We start from the raw sequence: 27,366 nt of genomic DNA, 5'->3' as shown, positions 1-27,366 counted from the left end.
CCTGTCGCGGTCCCGGCAGTAACAGCGACCCCTGTCGCGGTCCCGGCAGTAACAGCGACCCCTGTCGCGGTCCCGGCAGTAACAGCGACCCCTGTCGCGGCCCCGGCAGTAAAAGCAACCCCTGTTGCGGCCCCCGCAGTAATAGCGACCCCTCTTGCGACCCCATCAGTAAAAGCTAACCCTCTTGCGGCCACGGCAGTAATAGCGACCCCTGTCGCGGCCCCGGCAGTAATAGTGACCCCTGTCACAGCCCCGGCAGTAATAGCGGCCTCGACAGTAACAGCGACCCCTGTCGCGGTCCCGGCAGTAACAGCGACCCCTGTCGCGGTCCCGGCAGTAACAGCGACCCCTGTCGCGGTCCCGGCAGTAACAGCGACCCCTGTCGTGGTCCTGGCAGTAACAGCGACCCCTGTCGCGGTCCCAGCAGTAACAGCGACCCCTGTCGCGGCCCCGGCAGTAATAGCGACCCAAGTAGTATTAGCGACCCAAGTAGTTATAGCAACCCCTATTGCTACCCCAGTAATAATAGCGACCACAGTAGTTATAGCGACTCCTATTGCGACCCCAATAGTAATAGCGACTACTATTGTGGCCCCATTAGTTATAGCGACCCCCTATTGTGGCCCCAGCAATTTCATTATTTCCCCTTCCAGTAATAACATTACCCCCCCAGCAATAACATTAACCCCCCCCCCTCAGTTATAACATTAACAACCCCAACCCATATACTTACCTCCTGCTTGCAGTCCCACGCTCATTGTGTCCCGCCTCTGACTGCTGCGTCCCTTGCTCACTGTGTCCCGGAGGCTGCTGTGCAACTCCTGACCCAGCTGCTGCCACATATCGCTGAAAGCTGTCGTGGGCCCTCTCCTCCCGGGTCCCACGCTGACTGTTTCCTGGTGGCTGCTGTCCAGCGCAGCCCCGTTGCTCCATACTGTGACGAGGCTGTCACAGAAGCATTCCCCCTCCGCACTGTGCCTGGGCCGCTGCCCGCTGGGTTTGCGGGTGTCTGCCTTGCTGCCTGTAGCTGACATAGCAGACAATGAGTTCCTGGGGGCGTGACCGGGTTGCATAACCAGCCTATCCGGTGCTGGGGGCGTGAATGGCCGGTCAAACTGCCTGTATCTTGTCGCCACCCACACTTCCAGTGGCGTCAAGATACACCAGTACCCAGCCAGAGAGCTGCAGCACCCTGGTTGGGAATAATTGTGTTAGACAGTGAGGGTGATCAATGAGTGGAACAGGTTGCCACAGGAGGTCTGGAGTTCTTCATCAATGAAAGTGTTCAAACAAAAGTTGGACAGACATCTGTCTGGGATGATTTAGTGAATCCTGCACTGAGCAGGGGGTTGGACCCGATGACCCTGGAGGACCCTTCCAACTCTACCATTCATATTATTGCTGTGCTATGTGTTCACATTTACGCCAGGCAGCTAATTGGGTAAGGAAGCGTCAAAGTACCACTGCATACGCTTTCGATAATGAGATGGGTGGGGAGGCAGAAGGACCACTTATTGTAAAATATTCTTCTAATTGTGGTGTTAAGGCCTTGTTCCTATGGGTGACACGTAGAGATGAGCGAGCACCAAAATGCTCGGGTGCTCGTTGCTCGAGTCGAACTTTCCGCGATGCTTGAGAGTTCGTTTCGAGTAACGAACCCTATTGAAGTCAATGGGCGACCCGAGCATTTTTGTATATCGCCGATGCTCGCTAAGGTTTTCATTTGTGCAAATCTGCAAAACCTACGAAAGTGATGGAAACGACACAGAAATGGATAGGGCAGGCGAGGGGCTACATGTTGGGCTGCATCTGAGGCTCCCAGGTCCCACTATTAAGCCACAGTAGTGGCAAGAGTGGGCCCCCCCCCCCCCCCAACAATTTTTACTTTGGACAAACCCTCATTAGCAAGGCACACCTTAGCTAAGCACCACACTACCTCCAACTAAGCACAATCACTGCCTGCGGGACACACCGCTGCCTCTTCTCCTGGGTTACATGCTGCCCAACCCCCCGCACGACCCTGTGTCCAATGGGGACTCTATGTGTCCACACATTATTCATTCTGTTTGGGTGTCGGATACCTCATCGACAACGCAAGGGGTAAACCATTTGCACTCTGCACCCTACCCAAGTCTGTCAGTGTTTTGGGGACAGACAGGTACAATTCCGCTATGGCAAGTCTGTGTGCACCCGCAGCATGGGTGGCTAGCAGGAACACACAAACGGTACAGAAAGAAATCCCATTGCAGTGCCCTGGATAGCTGAGGTTACATGAGAGGAAATACATGTTGGCTGCAGCCCACACTCCATGCCCTAGACATTCTGTTCTTTTTTAAAAGTGCCAGGCAGGTACAACTCTGCTATGGCAGGTCTGTGTGCACCCGCAGCATGGGTGGCTAGCAGGAACACACAGATGGTACAGAAAGAAATCCCATTGCAGTGCTCCGGATAGCTATGGTAACGTGAGAGGAAATACATGTTGGCTGCGGCCCACACGCCATGCCCTAGTCAGTCTGGTTTTTTTTTCGGGCCAGATAGGTAGAACACCGCGATGGGAAGACTTAGTGCACCCATAGTATACACAGACAGCTGTAATATTCCAGTAGCAAAGGTATAAACTCACCCCAGTAACAGTTATGTTGCAGAAGTCTAGGGAGACCCCAGTAACATTTCTGTAGTAGCAGTATAGACAGACCCCAGTAACATTTCATTAGAAGTAGTATAGGCAGACCCCTGTAACATTTCTGTAGCAGTATAGGCAGACCCCAGTAACATTTCATTAGCAGAAGTATAGGCAGACCCCTGTAACATTTCTGTTGTAACAGTATAGACAGAGCCGAGTAATATTTCTGTAGTAAGAGTATAGGCAGACCCCAGTAACATTTATGTAGCAGCAGTATTGGCACACCCCTATAACTTTTAAGTAGCGGCAGTATATGCAGACCCCTGTAACATTTCAGTAGCGGCAGTATATGCAGACCCCTGTAACATTTCAGTAGCGGCAGTATATGCAGACCCCTGTAACATTTCAGTAGCAGCAGTACAGGCAGAGCCCAGTATTTATAACATTTCAGTAGTAACAGTATAGACAGACCCCAGTAACATTTCTGTTGTAATAGCATAGACAGAGCCGAGTAACAGTTATGTAGCAGCAGTATAGGCAGACCCCTGTAACATTTATGTGGCAGAAGTATGGGCAGTATAAAAAATTAGGCAATTATTGGCCTGCACTTGGAGGGTCACAGCGGTTATGTAATGCACACTGTAGGCAGAAAAAAATATACGCTGGGCTGCAGAAAGGCCTAGCTGGCTAATAGTGAGCCACTACAACAGTAATGCACACGCTCACAGGTAGCCCTAAGGAGGAGCTTTTTTGGGGTACTTGTTGACAGGATTGTACACTAGCACTGTCCCTGCCTGACCAGTATTGCCCCTATACTCTGTAATTGGCTGCAGTCTGAGAGCGCAATAGTCAGCATAGCCCAAGATGAAAAAAAAAAAAGTGCAAAACTGCTCCCAGCAGCCACAAGAGTAATGCACACGGTCAGATGTGGCCCTAAGAAGGACCGTTGGGGTTCTTGAAGACGCAACCAGTAGCCCAACACTCTCCCTGTAGCAGGAACAGCACTCTCCCTAATCTTTGCCATCGTGTGTGTGAGGCGAGCCACGAGCGGGAATGCTTTAAATACTCGGCGGTCACTTGATCTCACCAGCCACTCACTGCAGGGGGGTGGGATAGGGCTGGAACGTCACAGGAGGAAGTTGTAATGCTTTCCCTGCATGTCTATTGGCCAGAAAATGGCGCAAAACATGCAGGGAAGGAATTGGAATTGACTCGAGTACCGCGTGGTGCTCGTCTCGAGTAACGAGCATCTCGAGTACCCTAATACTCAAGCGAGCATCAAGCTCGGACGAGTACGTTCGCTCATCTCTAGTGACACGGCATCACCACGAGAAAATCGCAGTGATATAGAATCGCTGGTCCGTGTGATATCGCCGCGGTTTCTTGCGGTGATGCCGCAACTTTGTACCAACATATGCGAGGATTTCGGGGAGGGGGCTTGAAATATAAGCCATAGCTGCAAAAAAAAAAGTAGTATACATTACCTAGAAGCGCTGTTCTTGGCTCTGCTTGCAGCTTCTTCTCGGTCCTCGACACTGTTCTTCTTCTCTTCTGGCCAAGGATTGAAAAATCCCCACCTTCTGGAAGTGCTGGCTGTGATTTGCTGCCAGCACTTGATGAATGTTTGTGATTGGTTCATTCAGTGCTAGCTGGGATTGGCTAATTGTCAGCCAATCAGAGGCAGCGCTTCCAGGAGGTGGGGATTTTTCGATCCATGACTAGAAGAGAAGACCAGTGTCGGGGACCGGGAAGAAGACGCGGCCAGGCTGACAGTGCTCTCTAGGGGATGTATGTGTATTTTTTTTTCCTGTGGCTAGGGCTTAGGTTATGGCTTTGACAGTAGGATTTACTCCTGTCAGTGTTGCATCGCACTGCATGAAAACAGTGATGCAACAGAGAGGAAGGCTCCATAGAGAAACATGGGCTACAAAACCTCGCGTTTCACGGGCATATCACGGGACAGGCGAGGTTTTTGTGTCGGATTGTTGCATGCTACAAAACATCGCATGTGTGAAGGAACCCAGAGGAAAGCACGGGCTTCACATACATGCGATTTGTAGCATTGTGATAAAATCGTGCGACTTTGTTGCCCGTGTGAACGAGGCCTGAAGAGGACACAGCTACGCGGATGGTTAGAAGGGAATCATTAAGGGACCGAGATGTATTAGTAGGTATTGGGGAACTACATGTGATTGACCATGGCTGCGGTCGGACTAGGGTACCGAAAGGATTTTCGTGTGTTGTTAAAAAGGGAGTAGATACAATAATATGGTCAATTCTAGAGTATATAGGAAAAGGGGGCTGAAAAATGTGTAGAATCTTTAGTGGTCGGATGCCCTTTACGCCAGCAGTCAGCTGAGTTTTAGTTTTTTTTATGATTGCCAGGAGAGAAAACGCATCAATTCTGCCAGATTTTATTTATTTATTTTTAAAGCGTTAATCACGCAGTATAAATGACAACACATTTTTTCTGCGGGTCGGTACGATTACAACAATACCAAAATTCTTATATTTTTTATGTTTTTTTTTAAATTTTTCTACAATAAAAACCCTTTTTTTGGAAATCTTTTTTTTCTAAATCGCTGCATTCAAAGTCCTGTAACTTTTTTATTTTTCCATGGATGGAGTTCTTTGGAGGCTTAATTTTTGTGAGACGAGCTGTAGTATTTATTGGTACCATTTTGGGGTACATACGGCTTTTTTGATCACTTTTATTATGTTTTTTGGGCGGCAGGATAAAAAGCATATGCAACTTATTGTACGCGTTGTTACAAACATGACAATACCAAGTATGTGGGATTTCATTATTTTTTTTATGCTTATATGAGAAAAAGCCCCAAAAAAGCGTTTTTTTTTCTCGTCCCTATTATTGGGGGCCACAACCAGACCATGGGATATAGCCACTGCCACTAGGAGGCGACACTAAGCACAAGTATTAGCTCCTCCCACCGGCTATATTCCCCCTGCAGGCACTCAGCTAATCAGTCTTTAGCTTAGTGTCTGCAGGAGGCAGACGTACCAAGCGTACGGGAATACGGGGAGTCGAGGCTTTTCCCTGGCTTGCCTGTCCTCCCGGGGAAGACGCAAGCAGAGGGTGTCTCCACCACTCTGCGGCGTCTTACCCATCGAAGAAAAAGTGTCCCGACCCTGCCTTGCGCATTGGCGTTGAAGCCCGCCAGCGATAGGGTCCCCCCCCCCCCCCCACTGGAGTGGCGCCCCTCTGCACGGTGTGCGTCGGGGGGGAACACTGCTGGAAAACACAGACGTGAAGAGCAGCGTCTGCGGAGCAATTGGCTGGGACCCCAAAGGAACCCCCCTTCCCATGGACGTGCGGGACCCACAGAATCACCCGGGAGATCAGCCCCTACAGGAGATGGCAACAAGCGCAGAAGCCCTTACCTCCGGAAAGCACTACGGTGGACCAAGACCCGGAGCACGGCCGGAGGAACACCGCCGGAGAAGCCGGAGTCCGCGGTGACCGCGAGTAGCAGGGGGACCGCGAGTGGTATGGCCGCGAGCAGTGGCACATGCGAGCCAGGAAAGAGCCACCGCGCTGTACTGCAGAGCTCGTTGGGCGGCAGGCGGTGAGCGAGTTGCGGCGCCCCGGGGGGCGGGGCGCCATCCTCGGCAACATGTGGCTGAATGGGGCACTTCCGGTCCGAGGCCGGGCTTCCGGGGCAAGCTACGCCCCCTCCGGCCGCGCGGGCTATTTAAAGGGGCGGCCTGGCTGAGAAATGACCGCTCCTAGCTTGCATGCAGCAGTACCCTTGCGGTCTGCTGTGTTAGGCAGTTGCCCCCAAAAGTCAGCTCAGGGGCCGGGCTCAGTGCAACTCTGGTCTTAGCGCCGGTTTTAGCGCGGCGCCGTTCACAACGCCAGTTTCATCGGCGTCTCAGCGCCAGTCTCAGCCCCAGTTCCAGCGTCAATCTCAGCGCCAGTCAGGGTCAACACCAGTCTCAGCTTCAGCCTGCAACAGATCGCCAGTGAGTCGCATCATCAGGCGTCAACAGCTAGCACCTGCCCAGGATAACACCAGCCTTCTTCAGCAGCTGGTATCCACATCAGCGTCCTGAGGACCGTCGCGTGCTTCAGGACCCAGAGGCTCCAGCTGGACGAGGACACCCGCAAAACAGCTGCAGGACTGGGTAAGCCCTGCCGAGGCAGCACTCCCCCGTGTTCCTCCCCCCCCCCTGCCGGTACTCGCCCGCGGCAGTACGAGTAGTCCCCGGCTTCTTGGGATCCTATCGTTGCAGGACGCCATGTCTGACCCCAGACCAGAGGGCTCCAGCCCGGCTATGAGGAGGGCTAAATATTATGTGTGTACGTTATGCAACACTAAATTTCCATGCGGTCAGGGCGATCCCCGCTGCGCAAAATGCATCCCGGCTCGGCCAGCTCCAGGGACCCCGGTGCCCCCCACCGCCCCTGTGGAGCAGGTGGCCGAGCCTGAATGGGCCAGGTCCCTTGCCGCGGCGGTCTCAGGCCTAACCAGTTCATCAGCGGCAATTCTACGCCGCCTAGAGTCTGGTTCTGAGGCATCCTCCCCGGAACGTTCTCTGGGAAGATCACATAAAAGACGGAGATTCTGTAGTAGCAAGGACACCTCCCGCAGGTCCCGTCGTGCCAGGAGATCATCCAGGTCCTCAGGTCCCACCGGTCCAGAGACTCGTACCACGGATCACATGGGTCTATAGAATCCATCCGGACGTACCATCGGTCGAGGCACTCCTCGCGGTCCTGGTATTCGGCAAGACCAGCCCGATCCCAGCCGGACCCCGCCCAGGCCTCCTGCTCCTCAGCCTCCCAGAGTGCGGCCCAGGCACAACGGCCGCCGTCGTCGGCAGGAGGTAGTAGTGGTTCAGAGAAGGACGAACAGTCGGGTGTCATCCCTCTCCGATTTGGATGATGAGCAAGTGTCCCGACTAGTTACCCTAATGGACAGTCTGGTGGTAGCTGTTAAAGAGACTCTCCAGGTTTCGGACAAGCCGACGGAGGCACCCCCGGCGACAGTCTCCGTCAAGCAGCAGAAACGGCCATGACAGGTATTTCCTTGCCACCAAGACTTTACAGGCGTCATAGAAAAAGAATGGCAAAACCCGGACAAACGGTATAGGCACCCAGGGAAATCCTGGGAGGTCACATATCCCTTTCCAGAAAACCTCATAAAGAAGTGGTCGGCACCCCCAGCAGTAGATCCGCCCATTTCGCGTCTATCGAAAAGCACAGCGTTACCCTGAGCTGAGGTCGCGATATTAACAAACCCACAAGAGAGGAAGCTGGGCACGCTAGCAAAATCAGCGTTTCAGTCGGCGGGCACGGCTCTACGGCCCATTTTCGCTTCCGCCTGGGTAAGCAAGGCTTCCATGGCTTGGGCAAAACAGCTCCGTAAAGACATCCTGGCGGGCGCTCCACCCAGGGAGCTGTTGGAGGCCACAGATAATATCATACAAGCAGGCAAATTCGTTTGTGCGGCAGGATTGGAGGCAGCAAAATTTGTGGCCTGAGCATCCGCCGCATAAGTTGTCACGCGACAAACCCTCTGGTTAAAAGGATGGTCAGCGGACGCAGCATCAAAGATGGTCTCCACAAAACTTCCCTTTGAAGGCAACAGACTCTTCGGGACCAAATTAGACGACCTAATTAAGGACGCTACCGGTGGCAGGAGTACTTCCCTCCTGCATGTCCCGACGAGGAGAGAGAAGGCACCATCTAAGAAAAGACTCTTTTTTCGATCTTTCCGCCAGTTCACATCCCAGTCGGCAACGGGTCAGTGGTCCCAGCCTAGAAGGACCCCAGCAAACCAGGGAAAGAGCCCCTCCTTTAAGTCAAGACCAACCTGGCGGTCCTGGGCAAGAGCGGCCAGGGGCTCAGGCACGAAAAGCGCAGCATGAGTTTCCGCCCCCACTCATTGTCAGCAGGGTGGGGGGCAGGCTCTCCCGGTTCCGGGAGATATGGTGGAGCCGTGTGGCTGATGCCTGGGTATAGGAGATTATCTCCGTCGGGTACGCAATCGAATTCACGACTCGACCTCGGGATTTCTTCCTCAGATCCAGGGTGCCAGTGGCTCCAGAGAGGGCGGCAAAATTCCAGCTGGCAATAGAGAACCTGCTAGCCCAGGGTATAGTGAAGCCAGTACCAATTGGACAGAGAAGACAAGGTTTGTATTCAAACCTCTTTCTAGTCCCCAAGAAGGATGGCAGGGCCAGACCAGTACTTGACCTAAGATGGCTAAATCAACACATCAGGACAAGACACTATCGGATGGAGTCCCTCAGATCCGTAATAGCATCCATGGAACCGGGGGAGTTCCTGTCCTCAGTAGACATCAAAAATGCATATTTACACATCCCGGTCCGGGACTCACACCAGAAATTCCTGTGCTTCGAGGCCCAAGGAAAACATTATCAGTTTACGGCCCTACCGTTTGGACTCTCGACATCTCCGAGAGTATTCACCAAAGTCCTAGCGGCAATAATGGCGCTCCTCCACGCAAGAGGCGTGGTAGCCATTCCATACTTAGATGACATCCTGATAAAGGCACCATCCCAGGACAGCAACCTCGAGAGCCTGCGCATCACCCTACAGACGTTGGAGGAGTTTGGGTGGATGATTAATCACAGCAAGTCCTGCCTAGCCCCGACACAATGCCTGGAGTTTCTGGGGATGGTGTTCGATACCAGAAAGCACCAGATTCAGCTACCCCAATCGAAGAGAGAGATGCTCCTCATCAGCATAAGGTCCCTGATGCGTGGCAGACCAGTAACCATCAGACATTGCATGATGGTACTGGATCAGATGGTAGCATTATTCGAGGCGATACCACTTGCGCAATTCCATTCAAGGGCCTTCCAACACCTGATCCTGTCACACTGGAACAGGTCTCAGATCCATGACCCTGGATCATCAAATTCAGGTAACCCCCTGGGTCCAGGACATCCTAAGATGGTGGCTGAATCCCAGGAGGATTCAGGCAGGTCGTTCACTGGCCCTAAAGCATTCGGTGGTATTAACCACGGACGCCAGCCGTTCCGGCTGGGGCGGGACACTGGGGAGTCAGTCGACACAAGGACATTGGTCGCAGAGCGAGGCAAAACTCTCGATCAATGCCTTGGAACTACGAGCCATACGCCTAGCGCTCCATCATTTCAAACCAAGCCTCAAGGGAAAGGACATACGGGTTCAAACAGACAACGCTACAGTGGTGGCTTATATCAACCATCAAGGGGGCACGTGGAGCACAAGGGCGAGGTGGCCGGAATACTCGGCTGGGCAGAGAGCCACCTGCGGTCCATCTCGGCAGTATATATCCCAGGTGTGGACAACTGGGTGGTAGACTTTCTCAGCTGGGAGAAGGTGGATCCCGGTGAATGGGAGTTACATCCAGACGTCTTTCAGATAATTTGTCAGAAGTGGGGCACCCCGGATGTGGATTTGATGGCATCCAGGATGAACTACAAGGTTTGTCCGTTTGTGGCCCGATCGCAAGACCCGCAGGCAGTAGCAGCGGATGCACTAGCCATCCCATGGGCAGACTTCAGACTTCCCTACGTGTTTCCCCCTCTCCGCCTTATTCCGAGGGTATTGGGAAAAATCAAGAGGGAAGGGCGGCCAGTAATTCTGGTAGCACCAGACTGTCCGAGAAGGAGCTGGTACGCAAACATCATAGAGCTTCTGGCCGATGTACCGTGCCAACTACCAGAGCGGGAAGATCTGCTGTCCCAAGGACCCCTCTTCCACCCGAATTCCAGGTCGCTACGTTTAACGGCGTGTCTATTGAGACCGAAGTATTAAGGAGACAAGGGTTCACGGAAGGTGTAATCCAAACAATGATACAGGCCAGGAAGCCGGCTTCATCTAGAATTTACTATCAGGTCTGGAGACGTTTTTTTGGCTGGTGCGAGGACCGACAGAGGCTGCAGGTCCGCAGATAATACAGTTTGGGGCGAGTTCAACATAGAGTCCACAACATTGCAGGATACTTTTTGTCTGGTTCTCCTAGATCCGCCATCACTAGGTTTAGGGTACAAGGATGTCTGTATGGGGCTGTTCTGAATTTTTATGGCGGCATCTAGAAAGGTGATTTCTGTATCTGAGTAGCTCAATGTCCGGTTTATGTTGGGGTGAAACTCACCGAATCATTCATGGAATCTAATCTTGGTGTTGTTGGGTTCCTTAGATCCTCAGCATCGCTGTAAAATCCTAAAATTTGAAGTGGGACATTGAGTGACCGTCGGGCCACATCAAAGTTCTCATGTTAAGTATTACGACAATCACTGTTATGGAGATTCAAGCATTGCTAAGCAACGTTCATAGTCTTGCTGTGTCTGTCTCACTCACCGTTGCGAGACTATGAACTTCCATGCTGGCTGAAGCGCAGCTATGAAAGAAGCAACACACGCAGACACCACCAATCCCACTTTACGGGGCTGGTAAGCCCCTGTTTAACCTACGAATCAGTGCACAGGCGGGAGCGGACGGGGCTGTATATACTGTACTGCTGGCACATATCGGCCTCTATTGTGACGGCTCCTCCTCCGCTGAGAGATAAGCAACAGCACCACTAGAGAGAGAGAGAAGCGTTGACGAGAGAGTGGCAGAGCGAGTGACAGAGCGAGAGTAAGTGACAGAGCGAGAGAGAGTGAGTGACAGAGAGTGAGAGAGACACTTCTTAACTCCTTCATATAGTTGGGTCTTGATTAACTCCTTAGTGACCGCCCCATTGCCTTTTTACATCCTGGCTCTGTGGGCCTTAATCCTCAAGGCCTTAAAAACACGCTTGCCTTGTGGATGTGACAGCTCCATGCTCCAGGCAGGTGGAGGTAGCAGACAACCTGGATCTGTCATGGGGGGGCCACAAGGAGCGACCCCAGGTCATGTGATCAACATTATCCAATGGATAACTCACCCCCCATCCTCTGTGATGTCCTGCTGTGTTCTTGTCCTTTTATGACCTTGCGCTGCCTTCCGCGCATGCGTTCCAAACATCAACATCACAGACATGAGCAATAGGCCGGGAGGCCCGGGAAATTTAAAATCACCCTGCCCCCAGCAAGTATGAGTAGCCGAGAGCAGGGAGATGTCACCGGGGACCGTGGTATGCGTCCAATGGAATAACGGCGATCATGCAAAGTAAAAAAAAGTTTTTAGAAATTTACGTTTCACTTCTCCTCACTGATCAAGCACCGAGGGGAGGTGAAATTACTTACCTAAGGCCTCTAGCGATGTCCCCGACAATATCTATATCCTTGGACCTTTCCCCAGCTTCAGCACATGCGCCCGGCGCCAAAATGGCGAACACAAGTGCAGAAGCTGGAGAGGACCTTAAAAATTTAAAATCTCCTTACTCCTGGCTATTAGAGGTAGCCGAGGGCCTGGAGCAGTGAGCGGGGGCCACGGTGAGCAGTCTCTGGTCACATGATTGCCGTGATCCAATGGATAATGGCAATCATGTTAAAGTTAAAAACAGTTGAAGTGTAATGCTTCTTTCGGTTTGGGCCCCGTTGTGCATACGGACATAAAATTAGGGCCACAATGGGTATGTTTCTGAACACAGGACAAACAGCAGGGATCCATTTTGGGGTTAAAGTCTTCATTTATATGTGTGTTGTACGAAAAAAAAAAAATTTTAAATGACACAATTGTCAAGAAATGAAAATCGTAATTTTTTTCCTTCTGCTTTACTTAGATTCGTTCAAAAACTGGAGGATTACTCTCATTACAGAATCTCTTTAACCCCTTAGTGACCAAGCCTGTTGGTTCTTTAATGACCAGACCAAATTTTGCAAATCTGACGTGTCAGATCTGCGGATAAACCCGGGGCCCTTGGCTACCTAATTTCATCTCCCCTCAGGGATATGATCCATAAAGAGAGATGAAACAAACATTTTTTCTTTTTTTTTTAAACTTTTTAAAACTTTTAAAAAACTTTTACATGATTGCAGTTATCCATTGGATAGCAGCGATCATGTGACCGGGAACCGCACACAGCGGCTCCCGGTGACAGCTCCCTGCTGTCGGCTACTCATACTAACCGGGAGCAGGGAGTTTTAAATTTCCCGGGCCTCCCGGCCCTCTGCGCATGCGCGTGACGTATTGCGTCTGGCACGCATGCGCAGACGCCGGCGGTGGGTCCGGGGAGAAAAAGGAAGATGCCGGACAGCGCGCAGGACGGGGGTGAGTACTCTCTGCTCCCCTTACTGATCCGATCCGTAAGGGGAGCTGAAACTTTAGCTTTACACAGACTTTTAACGTGATCGCTGGTATCCAGTGGATAGCGGCGATCGCGTGACCAGGAGTTGGGTCCCGCGGCTGTCAGCTACCTGTTGTAACCGGCAGCATGGAGCTGTCACGTCCTGAGCCTGCAGGGCTGTCATTCCCAGAGGATGCATGTTTTTATGTCCTCTGGTAATTAAGCCCAGCAGGCTCAGGACGTAAAAAGGCAATGGGCTGGTCACTAAGGGGTTAATGCATCATATGTACCAGATTAGTTTGGTTTCTCGTACTGACAACGATCACATGTTACGATCTCCTAGAAATGCCGGTGACAGAACACGACGCACCGTCTGGTATCCCAACCATTGTTATAGTTACCGGCATTTATCTGACTGTAAGATGCACATTTGTCCTTCGAGAAACGGAGATAAAATCTCTGTGCGTCTTATCCTGTGAGTGGACCTCGGGATTAACTGGCGTCTTCAGAGAGTTTTGTTGCCTTGCTGCTGTCAGTGGGAGGACGAGGAGGGGTCTGTCTACAAATCTGCTCCGGCATCTCTCCATCCTGGCTGACAGCAACTAACATCCTCTCTTAGGCCTTATTCACACCAGCTACAAAATCATGAGATTTGTAGCGCTACAGAAACGCATGCGTGTGAAGCCCGTGGGTTCCAATGGGTTATTTCAGGCTACAAAACATAGCGATGATTTTGTAGCCTGTTTGAACAAGGCCTTAATCCCACCTCTGATATCTCCAGCACCCCGTGGCTCCAGGAGCTTGAGATGTAATACACAGAGGGTCAGAGAATAGGCTCTGTTCTCAGTCCATCCACAATCAGTCCCACAGAGTGTCGGCCGCAGATGACCCCATAAGTGTGTCGGCCGCAGATGCCCCATAAGTGTGTCGGCCGCAGATGACCCCATAAGTGTGTCGGCCGCAGATGACAACATAACAGTGTGTCGGCCGCAGATGCCCCCATAACAGTGTGTCGGCCGCAGACGCCCCCATAACAGTGTGTCGGCCGCAGACACCCCCATAACAGTGTGTCGGCCGCAGACGCCCCCATAACAGTGTGTCGGCCGCAGACGCCCCCATAACAGTGTGTCGGCCGCAGATGCCCCATAACAGTGTGTCGGCCGCAGATGCCCCATAACAGTGTGTCGGCCGCAGATGCCCCATAACAGAGTGTCGGCCGCAGATGCCCCATAACAGTGTGTCGGCCGCAGACGCCCCATAACAGTGTGCCGGCCGCAGATGTCCGATAACAGTGTGTTGGCCGCAGGTGCCCCATAACAGTGTGTCGGCCGCAGACGCCCCATAACAGTGTGTCGGCCGCAGATGCCCCATAACAGTGTGTCGGCCGCAGATGCCCCATAACAGAGTGTCGGCCGCAGATGACCCATAACAGTGTGTCGGCCGCAGATGCCCCCATAACAGTGTGTCGGCCGCAGATGCCCCCATAACAGTGTGTCGGCCGCAGATGCCCCCATAACAGTGTGTCGGCCGCAGATGCCCCCATAACAGTGTGTCGGCCGCAGATGACCCCATAAGTGTGTCGGCCGCAGATGCCCCATAAGTGTGTCGGCCGCAGATGACCCCATAAGTGTGTCGGCCGCAGATGACAACATAACAGTGTGTCGGCCGCAGATGCCCCCATAACAGTGTGTCGGCCGCAGACGCCCCCATAACAGTGTGTCGGCCGCAGACACCCCCATAACAGTGTGTCGGCCGCAGACGCCCCCATAACAGTGTGTCGGCCGCAGACGCCCCCATAACAGTGTGTCGGCCGCAGATGCCCCATAACAGTGTGTCGGCCGCAGATGCCCCATAACAGTGTGTCGGCCGCAGATGCCCCATAACAGAGTGTCGGCCGCAGATGCCCCATAACAGTGTGTCGGCCGCAGACGCCCCATAACAGTGTGCCGGCCGCAGATGTCCGATAACAGTGTGTTGGCCGCAGGTGCCCCATAACAGTGTGTCGGCCGCAGACGCCCCATAACAGTGTGTCGGCCGCAGATGCCCCATAACAGTGTGTCGGCCGCAGATGCCCCATAACAGAGTGTCGGCCGCAGATGACCCATAACAGTGTGTCGGCCGCAGATGCCCCCATAACAGTGTGTCGGCCGCAGATGCCCCCATAACAGTGTGTCGGCCGCAGATGCCCCCATAACAGTGTGTCGGCCGCAGATGCCCCCATAACAGTGTGCCGGCCGCAGATGCCCCCATAACAGTGTGTCGGCCGCAGATGCCCCCATAACAGTGTGTCGGCCGCAGATGCCCCATAACAGTGTGTCGGCCGCAGATGCCCCCATAACAGTGTGCCGGCCGCAGATGCCCCCATAACAGTGTGCCGGCCGCAGATGTCCGATAACAGTGTGTTGGCCGCAGATGCCCCATAACAGTGTGTCGGCCGCAGATGCCCCCATAACAGCGTGTCGGCCGCTGATGTCCCCATAACAGTGTGTCGGCCGCAGATGCCCCCATAACAGTGTGTCGGCCGCAGATGCCCCCATAACAGTGTGCCGGCCGCAGATGCCCCCATAACAGTGTGCCGGCCGCAGATGCCCCCATAACAGTGTGTCGGCCGCAGATGCCCCCATAACAGTGTGTCGGCCGCAGATGCCCCATAACAGTGTGTCGGCCGCAGATGCCCCCATAACAGTGTGTCGGCCGCAGATGCCCCCATAACAGTGTGCCGGCCGCAGATGCCCCATAACAGTGTGTCGGCCGCAGATGCCCCATAACAGTGTGTCGGCCGCAGATGCCCCCATAACAGTGTGCCGGCCGCAGATGCCCCCATAACAGTGTGCCGGCCGCAGATGTCCGATAACAGTGTGTCGGCCGCAGATGCCCCATAACAGTGTGTCAGCCGCAGATGCCCCATAACAGTGTGTCGGCCGCAGATGCCCCATAACAGTGTGCCGGCCGCAGATGTCCGATAACAGTGTGTCGGCCGCAGATGCCCCATAACAGTGTGTCGGCCGCAGATGCCCCATAACAGTGTGTCGGCCGCAGATGCCCCATAACAGTGTGTCGGCCGCAGATGCCCCATAACAGTGTGTCGGCCGCAGATGACCCCATAAGTGTGTCGGCCGCAGATGACCCCATAAGTGTGTCGGCCGCAGATGACCCCATAAGTGTGTCGGCCGCAGATGACCCCATAACAGTGTGTCGGCCGCAGATGCCCCCATAACAGTGTGTCGGCCGCAGACGCCCCCATAACAGTGTGTCGGCCGCAGACGCCCCCATAACAGTGTGTCGGCCGCAGACGCCCCCATAACAGTGTGTCGGCCGCAGACGCCCCCATAACAGTGTGTCGGCCGCAGATGCCCCATAACAGTGTGTCGGCCGCAGATGCCCCATAACAGTGTGTCGGCCGCAGATGCCCCATAACAGTGTGTCGGCCGCAGATGCCCCATAACAGAGTGTCGGCCGCAGATGCCCCATAACAGTGTGTCGGCCGCAGACGCCCCCATAACAGTGTGTTGGCCGCAGATGCCCCATAACAGTGTGTCGGCCGCAGATGCCCCATAACAGTGTGTCGGCCGCAGATGCCCCCATAACAGTGTGCCGGCCGCAGATGCCCCCATAACAGTGTGCCGGCCGCAGATGTCCGATAACAGTGTGTTGGCCGCAGATGCCCCATAACAGTGTGTCGGCCGCAGATGCCCCCATAACAGCGTGTCGGCCGCTGATGTCCCCATAACAGCGTGTCGGCCGCAGATGCCCCCATAACAGTGTGTCGGCCGCAGATGCCCCCATAACAGTGTGCCGGCCGCAGATGCCCCCATAACAGTGTGCCGGCCGCAGATGCCCCCATAACAGTGTGTCGGCTGCAGATGCCCCCATAACAGTGTGTCGGCCGCAGATGCCCCATAACAGTGTGTCGGCCGCAGATGCCCCCATAACAGTGTGCCGGCCGCAGATGCCCCCATAACAGTGTGCCGGCCGCAGATGTCCGATAACAGTGTGTCGGCCGCAGATGCCCCATAACAGTGTGTCAGCCGCAGATGCCCCCATAACAGTGTGTCGGCCGCAGATGCCCCATAACAGTGTGTCAGCCGCAGATGACCCCATAACAGTGTGTCGGCCGAAGATGACCCCATAAGTGTGTCGGACGCTGATGTCCCCATAACAGTGTGTCGGCTGCAGATGACCCCATAACAGTGTGTCGGCCGCAGATGACCCATAACAGTGTGTTGGCCGCAGATGACCCCATAACAGTGTGTCGGACGCTGATGTCCCCATAACAGTGTGTCGGCCGCTGATGCCCCCATAACAGTGTGTCGGCCGCAGATGCCCCCATAACAGTGTGTCGGCCGCAGATGCCCCATAACAGTGTGCCGGCCGCAGATGCCCCATAACAGTGTGTCGGCCGCAGATGTCCGATAACAGTGTGTCAGCCGCAGATGCCCCATAACAGTGTGTCGGCCGCAGATGCCCCATAACAGTGTGTCGGCCACAGATGACCCCATAAGTGTGTCGGCCGAAGATGACCCCATAAGTGTGTCGGACGCTGATGTCCCCATAACAGTGTGTCGGCCGCAGATGACCCATAACAGTGTGTTGGCCGCAGATGACCCCATAACAGAGTGTCGGCCGCAGATGACCCATAACAGTGTGTTGGCCGCAGATGACCCCATAACAGTGTGTCGGACGCTGATGTCCCCATAACAGAGTGTCTGCCGTAGATGGCCACATAACTGTGTGTCGGCCGTAGATGACCACATAACTGTGTGTCGGACGCTGATGTCCCCATAAGTGTGTCAGCCGCAGATGTCCCCATAACAGTGTGTCGGCCGAAGATGACCCCATAAGTGTGTCGGACGCTGATGTCCCCATAACAGTGTGTCGGCCGCAGATGCCCCCATAACAGTGTCTCTGCTGCAGATGCCCCCTTAACAGTGTCGACTACAGATGCCCGGCCGCAGAGTGTCGGATGCAGATGCCCCATAACAGTGTGTCGGCTGCAGATGCCCCCATAACAGTGTGTCGGCTGCAGATGCCCCATAACAGTGTGTCGGCCGCAGATGCCCCATAACAGTGTGTCGGCCGCAGATGCCCCATAACAGTGTGTCGGCCGCAGATGACCCCATACGTGTGTCGGCCGCAGATGACCCCATACGTGTGTCGGCCGCAGATGACCCCATACGTGTGTCGGCCGCAGATGACCCCATACGTGTGTCGGCCGCAGATGTCCCCATAACAGTGTGTCGGCCGCAGATGACCCCATAAGTGTGTCGGACGCTGATGTCCCCATAACAGTGTCGGACACTGATGCCCCCATAACAGTGTGTTGGCCGCAGATGCCCCCATAACAGTGTGTCGGCCGCAGATGACCCCATAACAGTGTGTCGGACGCAGATGACCCCATAACAGTGTGACGGCCGCAGATGTCAAATATTTTTTTTTTTACTTCCTTCCAACTAAAACTTAGGTGCATCTTATGGTCCGAAAAATGCAGTATATTTTTCAAAAATAGTAAACATTATTTAATTTTTGACAGATGATGATACCGGGAACTTGGAGAGATTTCTGATATCTGCAGACTGTAAAGTAGAAGATTGGGGTATCACACAAGGTACATATGAAGAACCCGCCATTATCTCAGATATCCCCTCAGCCCTTCACAGCAAAGATCCATCATCGGATCCTCTTGTACAGATCCCATCTACTGATTCATCACAGACTGCTGGGCAGACGAAAAGTCACAGAAGGAATGCTAAACATCAAGGAGATCCTATGGTGGAGAAGACATTTTCCTATTTAGAATGTTTTAAATGGAAATCACATCTTGTTAAACATCAGATAATTCACACAGGAGAGAAGCCATTCCCATGTTTAGAATGTGGGAAATGTTTTAAATGGAAATCACATCTTGTTATACACAAGAGAACTCACACAGGAGAAAAGCCATTTTCATGTACCGAATGTGAGAAATGTTTTAAATGGAAATATGATCTTGTTAGACATCAGAGAATTCATACAGGGGAGAAGCCATTTTCATGTACAGAATGTGGGAAATGTTTTAAATGGAAATCGGAGCTTATTAGACATCAGAGAAGTCACACAGGAGAGAAGCCATTTTCATGTTCAGAATGTGAGAAATGTTTTAAATGGAAATCAAAGCTTGTTAGACATCAAAGAACTCACACAGGAGAGAAGCCATTTTCATGTGCAGAATGTGGGAAATGTTTTATTGATAAAACACATCTTGTTAGTCATCAGAGAATTCACACAGGAGAGAAGCCATTTTCATGTTCAGAATGTGGGGAATGTTTTAAATGGAAATCAGAGCTCATTACACATCATAGAATTCACACAGGGAAAAAGTTATTTCCATGTTCAGAGTGTGGGAAATTTTTTACTCAGAAATCACAACTTGTTAGTCATCAGAGAGCGCACACAGGGGAGAAGCCATTTTCATGTTCAGAATGTGGCAAACATTTTAGTGTGAAATCAAATCTTGTTTCACATCAGAGAACTCACACAGGGGAGAAGCCATTTTCATGTCCAGAATGTGGGAAACGTTTTGCCCAGCAAATACATCTCTTTAGGCATCAGGGAATTCACACGGGGAAGTAGCATTTTTATTTCTCTCCAAACTAGTTTTATTGACAAATAGTACACAATACTTGTATTCCATAACTGTGTATCATTCTGATCAATGCTGTATTTCTGAAAATATTGTATTTTAAGACTACTCGTGTAGAATTATGAGTGACTTCTGAAATTCACTAATGAGCACCTGCTTGGGTCATTTGTTGCACCTACTATTAATTAAAAATAGACAATTGTCGAAAATCCCAAGTAGACATATAATATACGTGACAAACTCTGAAAATAGTATTTTCTCAGAAAACGCAACAATTATTTTTATCTTCAATAATTTTTACTAAAAAAGACAGAACAACATGATATCTATAGACAATCATTGCTTAGTACAACTTCCCCCCGCTCCCCAAAAAGAAAAAAAAAAGTAAAAAAAAAACAGGATTGACCAAGAAATAACAGGAGGGGTTTGGGAAGGTGCTGGAAAGGGGGTGGAGGTGGGGTTTAGAGTGATTCCAAGGTATTGTCTAAGATAATATACCAACGCTTCCACTTGCACTCTCTTGTTCAAAATTTCTTGGCAGTGTCTCCATTATGTTCTGGAGGTATTTCATGTGCTGATATAACTATGCCATGGGTGCCAGGTTGAATTATACGCTTGAAGCCTATCATTTTTGAGAGCGAAAATATTTTCATATTGAGTGTTCTGAGATTTAGTTCTATAATTGTCTGGATTTTTGGTGGTTCCAGGGCTTTCTAGTGTCTAGATATGGAATATTTTACTGAAAGGGCAACATGAGTTACTACCTTCCTGATATCCATAGGGGTGCTTTCTATTCCCAACAGAAACAAGGCTAGTTATGGATGCGGTTTATTTTTTATTCCTGTAAATCCAGTTATTTAAATACTGATTTCCAGAGGTTCAAAAATGTGTAAAAGGGATCCTCTCCCCCTGCATTCTCTCCAACCTGAACTGGAGGTCCCCGGAAAGTAGTCAGCTAATCGAATGAGAGACTAATACCCCCTAGTAATTACTTTATAATGTACTTCCATTAGCCTAGGGCATGTTGAACTCTTCAGTGCCCAATATAGAGCCCTGGACCACTGTGTGGGGCTAAATGTGTTGTTTAGATCTTTTTCCCAATTGAAGATATGTCCTCTTTTTAATTTTTTATCCTCCTCCTCCTTTTCGCCATTAAAATATCATAAAAGAATCTTATTGTGCATTTACTTTGAGGTGATTTAAATACAGGCTCATAGAGGTATTTAGGCATGCTGAGGGTTAGATCTGGCTGGTTGGATATAAAATTCCTGATGTGAATGTATTTATATCTGCCTGAGTTGGGTAACTTGACGTTTTTGGCTAGGGTTTCATAAGTCTTCAGAGTTTTATTTTCCATGACATCATCAATTAGTTTGATTCCTCGGGTCCTCCTCCCTTCCAAGAAGAAGCCTGGAATCGTGAAATTGAGGATATCGCCCTGAAATAAAATACCGCAAAGGTAAAGTTTCAGTGGATTCTGTTGAATGTCTTCTCCGCGTCCAGCGTTAGGAGCAAAGAAGGTGTTTGCAGGTCTTTCCCCTTGAAAATAAGATTGAGAGCTTTCGTTGTGCCATCTGAAGCTTGTCTTTCATGCACAAAGCCCACCTGATCGCTATGGACTACTTCCGGTAGAATCTTGCCCAAATGTTGAGCGAGAATTTTAGTGTACATTTTTGTATCATTATTCAACAGGAATATGGGTCTAAAGTTAGCTGGGGAAGAGGGGTCTTTATCTGGTTTGGGGATGGCTATAATTGTGGCTTGCAGCTATTTTTTTGGAAGGCTTCCTTTTTTCATGGCCTCATTATATATTCTTGTTAAATGGGGTATGAGTTCAACCTGGAAAATCTGATAATATTCTCCTGAGAAACCGTCTGGTCCTGGTCCGGTGCTTTGTCGTTTTTTGTTCCTGCTATTATTTTTGAGGTTTCTTCTATACTAATAGGATCATTTAAAAATTTCAATTGATCCTGATCAAGCGAGAGGAGGTGAATGCTTTTCAAGTAAGCGGCCACATCTTCCTCGGTTGGTTGATGCGTTGAGGGATCTTCTTTAAGATTATATAGTTTTGCGTAAAATCTGTTAAATGCTTCCACTATGTCTTGAGGGTTACTACTTTTGTGCTTTGAGTGTGGATCAATCAGGTCGGGTAGTCTAGCTTTTATGTGTTTCTGCTTAACTTTGCACACCAGAAGTTTACTGGACTCATTATGGTCTAAGTAGGAAATTGCTTTGGATCCTTGTGGAAAGAGGCAATGTCTCAACTTCCCGGTCCATATGTCATCGTTTCTGGATTGATAAGAGCTTCCTGGATAAACTGGTCACTAGGGATGAGACCTGGATTTATTTGTATGACCCTGAAACCAAGGAGCAATCAAAAAAGTGGAGGCACAGTGGTTCTCCTGGCCCAAAGAAGTTCAGGGTGCAAAAATCAGCCTCTAAGGTGATGGCGTCTGTGTTCTGGGATAAGGAGGGCGTGCTGCTACTGGACTACCTTAAAAAATGGTTCCACCATCAATGCAAGGTATTACATTGAACTTTTGGACCAATTGAAGGCAGCTCTAAAGGCCAAAAGGCGCGGCAAGCTGTCCAAAGGAATCTTGTTCCTGCAAGACAACACCTCGGCTCACACTGCACAAGCGGCCATGGCAAAACTGGTGGAGCTAGGCTTCCAGCTGGTTGACCACCGACCTTATTCACCAAATTTAGCTTCCTCCGACTATCGTATTTCCAAACCTGAAGAAACACCTCAAAGGTACCAAATTTCACACCATTTCTGATGCCATGGCTGCTACGGATGACTAGTTTGAGGCACAATCGAAATCCTTCTTTTTGCAAGGCTTGCAGAACTTGAAATACCGATGTAAGAAGTGTGTTGGCATCAGTGGAGAGTATGGGGGATAAATGTAATGTTTAATCTTCCTATCTCGTTTCTTTCTGGGTAAAGTCAAAGACTTATCAGCAGTCCCTCGTAACACACCTAAATATGTATGTAACCAATCGGGTGTGAACACATCCCTTTTTGGATACTCCTATTTTGTAATGCAATCCTTTGTAAAAGCTAAGTTACTTTTGATATAAACTAGAATGTAGACTACCGGTGATACAAGCACTTGTCAGTGTCATCTCTCCATGTGCATGTCTTCTCTAATAACCAATTTGGAACAAACAGTGAAATCAGAAGGAACCTGATTTTGTTTCCACACCTTTACTATATGGGTTTACAGCATCACAGCTTCACATATGTGGGAAAATTGAGCTGGCTGGGTGTGGATTTTCTCCAGCCAATCCCCTCTCTTGTGCTGCACATAAATATCAGCTTCTCTAGTTATGATTCAGAAAAGAGTCACTTTTGTAGCCTCCTTTAAACCTTGTTAGCAGGACCTCAGAATGCAGGCTACCTAAAAAAATATTTGAAGACAGAATTGTGTGGTCAGTATTCAACTTCTCTTCAGGCTCTGAGAATATCCTGGATAATGCATCTGCCTTGCCATTCTGGCAACCTGGGTGGTAGGACACAACAAAATTAAACCTGGAGAAGAACAGAGCCCATCATGCCTGTCCTGCAAATAACCTCTTGGCAGTACTGTGATGGTCCCGACCTCATGGTTTATCTCTGTGGGTGATAGGGTGTAGCTGTATCTTATCTCCGACTTGCTGTGACAGGTATGCAGTACAATGGGATGAGATGGAAGTGTAGCCTAATGGAAGCAAGAGGTATCGGTGCAATTGCAGAGGAACAGGAGGAAGAGAAGCTTGATCAAGGTGGTGGAGCACAATAATCACTCACTGGATCTGAGGCACGGTTAGGCTTTTTTAGGGAGTCATAATTAGTAGCAGGGCTGAGCCAGGGCAGGGAGACAGGAAACAGATTTAGTAGGAGCAAAGAAACAGAACAAGGCTGGGTTTCAGCAAGCAACTGGATATCCCAGGGAAGAGAGCTGCTTACTGGAGTGCAAGAAGTCTAGGGTTCGAGTCCTGATAGGTATCATAGAATGGGGGAGAGGGTGGGGTGGGGTGATACCTAATGATCCTGCCTCTGTCCTCAATTACTCACAGATTGACTACTTTGAGCACACTCAACTGTCACGGCAGAGTCTTGGAGTTATTAGAATACAGGCTGATTTAAATCCAGCTTTCCTGGGCTTCTCAAATCACCACCTGATCCATTCTAATCGCTCCAACACTCTACAACTATTCACATACCAGTTTATACAATATCACCAGTAACCTGGACTTATGAATTATGAACACAATCTTGGAGTTATGATTCGTTTTAAAATGGATAAAGGTGCTAGATATATTTTTGGTCCCATTGATCCCACTGTGGTAACTGCGATGGCGCAACCTGTCAGAAATAACACAACACTCTTGATTAGAATCTTTTTTTGATGCACAGGCCTTTTGGCTCCAAAACCACATGAGGGGGCGGCAGCTCTGTGCGTGTAATAGGGAGTCGCCAAAAGCTTCCTATACAATTTAGTATTAATTTTCTTTGATAAATGGTCTTCAATAAGGAAGACATCAAGAAGAGAGAGAGTCAGAAGGTTCCCGAAAAGTAAGATACAAAAACTATTATTATTCAGATAGGAAACAGAAACCAAACTGGGAAAGTCCTGCCAGACAAGGAGGAGGTAGTCTATATATCTCTCCTACCAACTGATCCTTTGCAGAAACGGGTCATGGGAGCTATATAGACAAGATTCCTCCCATGGAGATATATAGAGATCAGCGAGGGTCGGGGAGTGTTACGTTAGTGTGGGCAAATGAGAACTAGGTCCACATAAACATGATCCAGATTGATTAGGAAAACACCAGGTGAACTACCACAAATTAACATCTGTCCATATCTTCAATTGGGGTAAGTGACACTGACCTACCTGAGCGAGGACATTGCCCCAATAAAGAAAGGCTAAAGCACTTTTTTCTCCCTTGTCCTCCTGCGCACAGGACCTCCGACACATCCTATACATCTTTGGAATCGTGTCACCCCTAGGCATCCTGTTGTCCTATCCAGCCGAACTGACGAAGGGGTTCTTCCCCGAAACGCGTATTCCATTGCTGGTTTTTAATTTCTGAAAAAATAATTAAAAAGAAGTGCTTTCACCATCACACACTGGACTTTGATCTACATCTTCTAGTAGCTTTGAGTGTTGCGCCTCCATACCAGTTCTTTTCACATCCTTTTCGCTACACTTACGCCCACACTGGTGGAGCGTCATCTGGTTGGCAGCACCTCCATCATTCAAAATACTCAATCATTGAAAACTCTGTGTATTCCATAAATATTCCACCACCCTCACTGGGCCTTGCTCCACCCTCCTTTTTCATTTCTTTTACTCACATTGCCCCAATAAAGGGCAGCCCAGTTGTCTTCGGATATGGGCCCTTGCTGCCCCTAGGAACCCATGCACCCAGACTAGGATGCATACACATCCCACCACTGGTCAGGGGTGGAGAACCTTCTGATCTGTTCTAGTCGGTGGCCAACATACACATAGAATTGTTTTGTTTGGTTGTGTATATAACCGAGAACAACCTTACTGTCTGTGTAAAAGGTGAATGAATCTATTGCGACATCCAATTCATCCCTTATGACTTCGGCAATCTCTACTGCTAGCACGACGACTGCACAGAGTTCAAGTCTTGGTATGGAATGTGCAGGTTTTGGGGTTATCTTGGCCTTACCTAGTACAAATCCACAGTGTGGCTCATTGTTGGTTCCTGAGATCTTCAGATAGGCCACTGTGGCTATGGCTTCCATTGATACCTCAGGGAAGATGTGTATTTCCCTTTTGACGGCAGCTGAAAGAGAACTGGGAGCATAACAGTGCGGTACTTGGAGTTGCTCTAATACTTTCAAGGACCTTTTCCATTTTTCCCACCTTTGTTGTTTCTCGACAGGTAAGGGAGCGTCCATATTCTCAGTAGTAAGCTGTCTCAGAATTATCTTGCCCTGAATAGTGATGGGGGCTATGAACCCGAGAGGATCATAAAAAACTGTTCACGACTAGAGATGAGCGAGCATACTCACTAAGGACAATTGCTCGATCGAGCATTGTCCTTAGCGAGTATCTCCCCGCTCGGGAGAAAAGGTTCGGCTGCCGACACGGGTGACAGGTGAGTTGTGGCAGTCAGCAGGGGGAGAGAGGGGGACAGAGATCTCCCCTCCGTTCCTCCCCGCTCTCCCCTACAGCTCTCCGCCCGCCGCCGGCAGCCGAATCTTTGCTCCCGAGCGGGTAGGTACTCGCTAAGGGCAATGCTCGATCGAGCAATTGCCCTTAGCGAGTATACTCGCTCATCTCTATTCACGACCAATAAAACTCCTACGCTTGGTGAAAGGTTTGTCGCAAGCTAACGCTTGAAATATAACTGTATCTTTGCGATATTCCACAGCAATACTAGGCTGCATTGTATAGGAAGAACTTCAGAGCTGAGGTTAAGGTCCTGCAAGTTGATTGCATGATCGTCAGATGGAAAGGCCTTCATTACTTCCTTGCTGTTGGAGGTAATCTTGTGAAGTCTAAGGTTCAAAACAGACCGCATTTCCTTGGTTCTGGTGAGGAGATCAATCACCTCTGCACTTGTGGGTAAAGATTTAAGTCCATCGCCGACATAGAAGTTCTTCTCGACGTATTGACGAGCATCAGATCTGTACTCCTTCTCACCTTCTTGAGCTGTCCTTCTCAGTCCATGGATTGCTAGAGCAGGTGATGGACTGTTGCCAAAGACATGTACCTTCATCCGGTAATCTATGACCTCTTTGTTGACATCACTGTCCGTGTGTTATAGGAGCCTGAGATAGTTTCTGTCATCCTCCTTATCGATGAAGCAATGGAACATTTGCTAAATGTCAGCCATAACTGCAACGGGTTCTTGTCTGAAGCAAATTAGAACGCCCATGAGGCTGTTGTTTAGGTCAGGGCCTGTGAGGAGAAGGTTGTTGATAGAGACACCTTCATGCTGAGCGCTGGAATCGAACACGACTCTGATTTGTTCAGGCTTGCGGGGGTGATACACACCAAAGGATGGAAGGTACCAGCATTCTTCTCCTTCCCTTACCGGTGATGCAGGTTCTGCATGGTCTTTATCGAATATCTTCTGTATGAAGTCTACAAAGTGTTTTTCCATTCCTGGTTTTCTCTCAAGAGTGTGTTTCAGAGAGGAGAATCTAGTGGTAGCTTGCTGCCTATCGTTAGGTAGCTTTACTCTTGGAGAACGTAATGGTAAGGGAGTTACCCAGCTATTGGAATCATCTTGGGTGAATTCCCTTTCCATGACCTTGAGACATTCAATGTCTTCTCTAGAAGGCGCCAACTTGTCGTCACTTGTTGTATTGAACACTGTTGATCCAAGACTGTCATCCCAGAGGAAAGTGTTTGTACTGTCTTGTTAGTCATGATGCCACTTACCGTTGGTCAGTTTCTCCTTCACCCGATAATGGTGTGGGCATGGATGAAAATAAGTACTGCAAAAACTTGGCAAGATGTGTGTTTTAAATGAGGAGATCTCGGTTGGCTTTTTCATCTTGTCTATACAGACATTGCCTATGATGACCCATCCTAAGTCTAGGCACTGGGCAAATGGTGCATCGTGAGGTCCAATAATTTGCTGCCATATTTTGTGCACCCTAAGAATGTCTCTACCCAGCAGAAGTAGAATCTCTGCACTCTTGTCAAGGGCTGGTATTTCTAAAAAGGCAAACACTTGCAGATACAGTACAGTACAGCTCATACATGTCAGGTAGATGAGACACAACATGTATAAAGAGAGGAAGCATCTCTGGTGATCCAAGAATAGTGAGTGGAACGTTCTAATGTATATAAAACCTGTAACATGGCCGTGGGATCTGTAATGTAGCCGGGAATTCTGGTACCCAATGGTTGTAGTAGATTATCAAGCCATATACTGAGCTGATAATACACTGAGCCATTACT

General features: G+C 50.1%; 1 protein-coding gene across 1 annotated transcript in view; it reads left to right on the top strand.

The window, feature by feature from the left end:
- LOC136628683 (zinc finger protein 420-like) overlaps positions 1-27,366 on the top strand; it is a 312,230-nt gene that overhangs the window by 250,832 nt on the left and 34,032 nt on the right. Inside the window, exon 7 of the mRNA XM_066604789.1 lies at positions 18,341-19,415. Coding sequence (XP_066460886.1) covers positions 18,341-19,415 — 1,075 coding nt within the window. The remainder of the gene's footprint in view (positions 1-18,340; positions 19,416-27,366) is intronic.

Source organism: Eleutherodactylus coqui, chromosome 5 (assembly GCF_035609145.1).
Source record: "Eleutherodactylus coqui strain aEleCoq1 chromosome 5, aEleCoq1.hap1, whole genome shotgun sequence".
Taxonomy (NCBI): domain Eukaryota; kingdom Metazoa; phylum Chordata; class Amphibia; order Anura; family Eleutherodactylidae; genus Eleutherodactylus; species Eleutherodactylus coqui.
The sequence above is the reverse complement of the archived record's forward strand: the minus strand, read 5'-3'. Positions and strand labels throughout refer to the sequence as shown.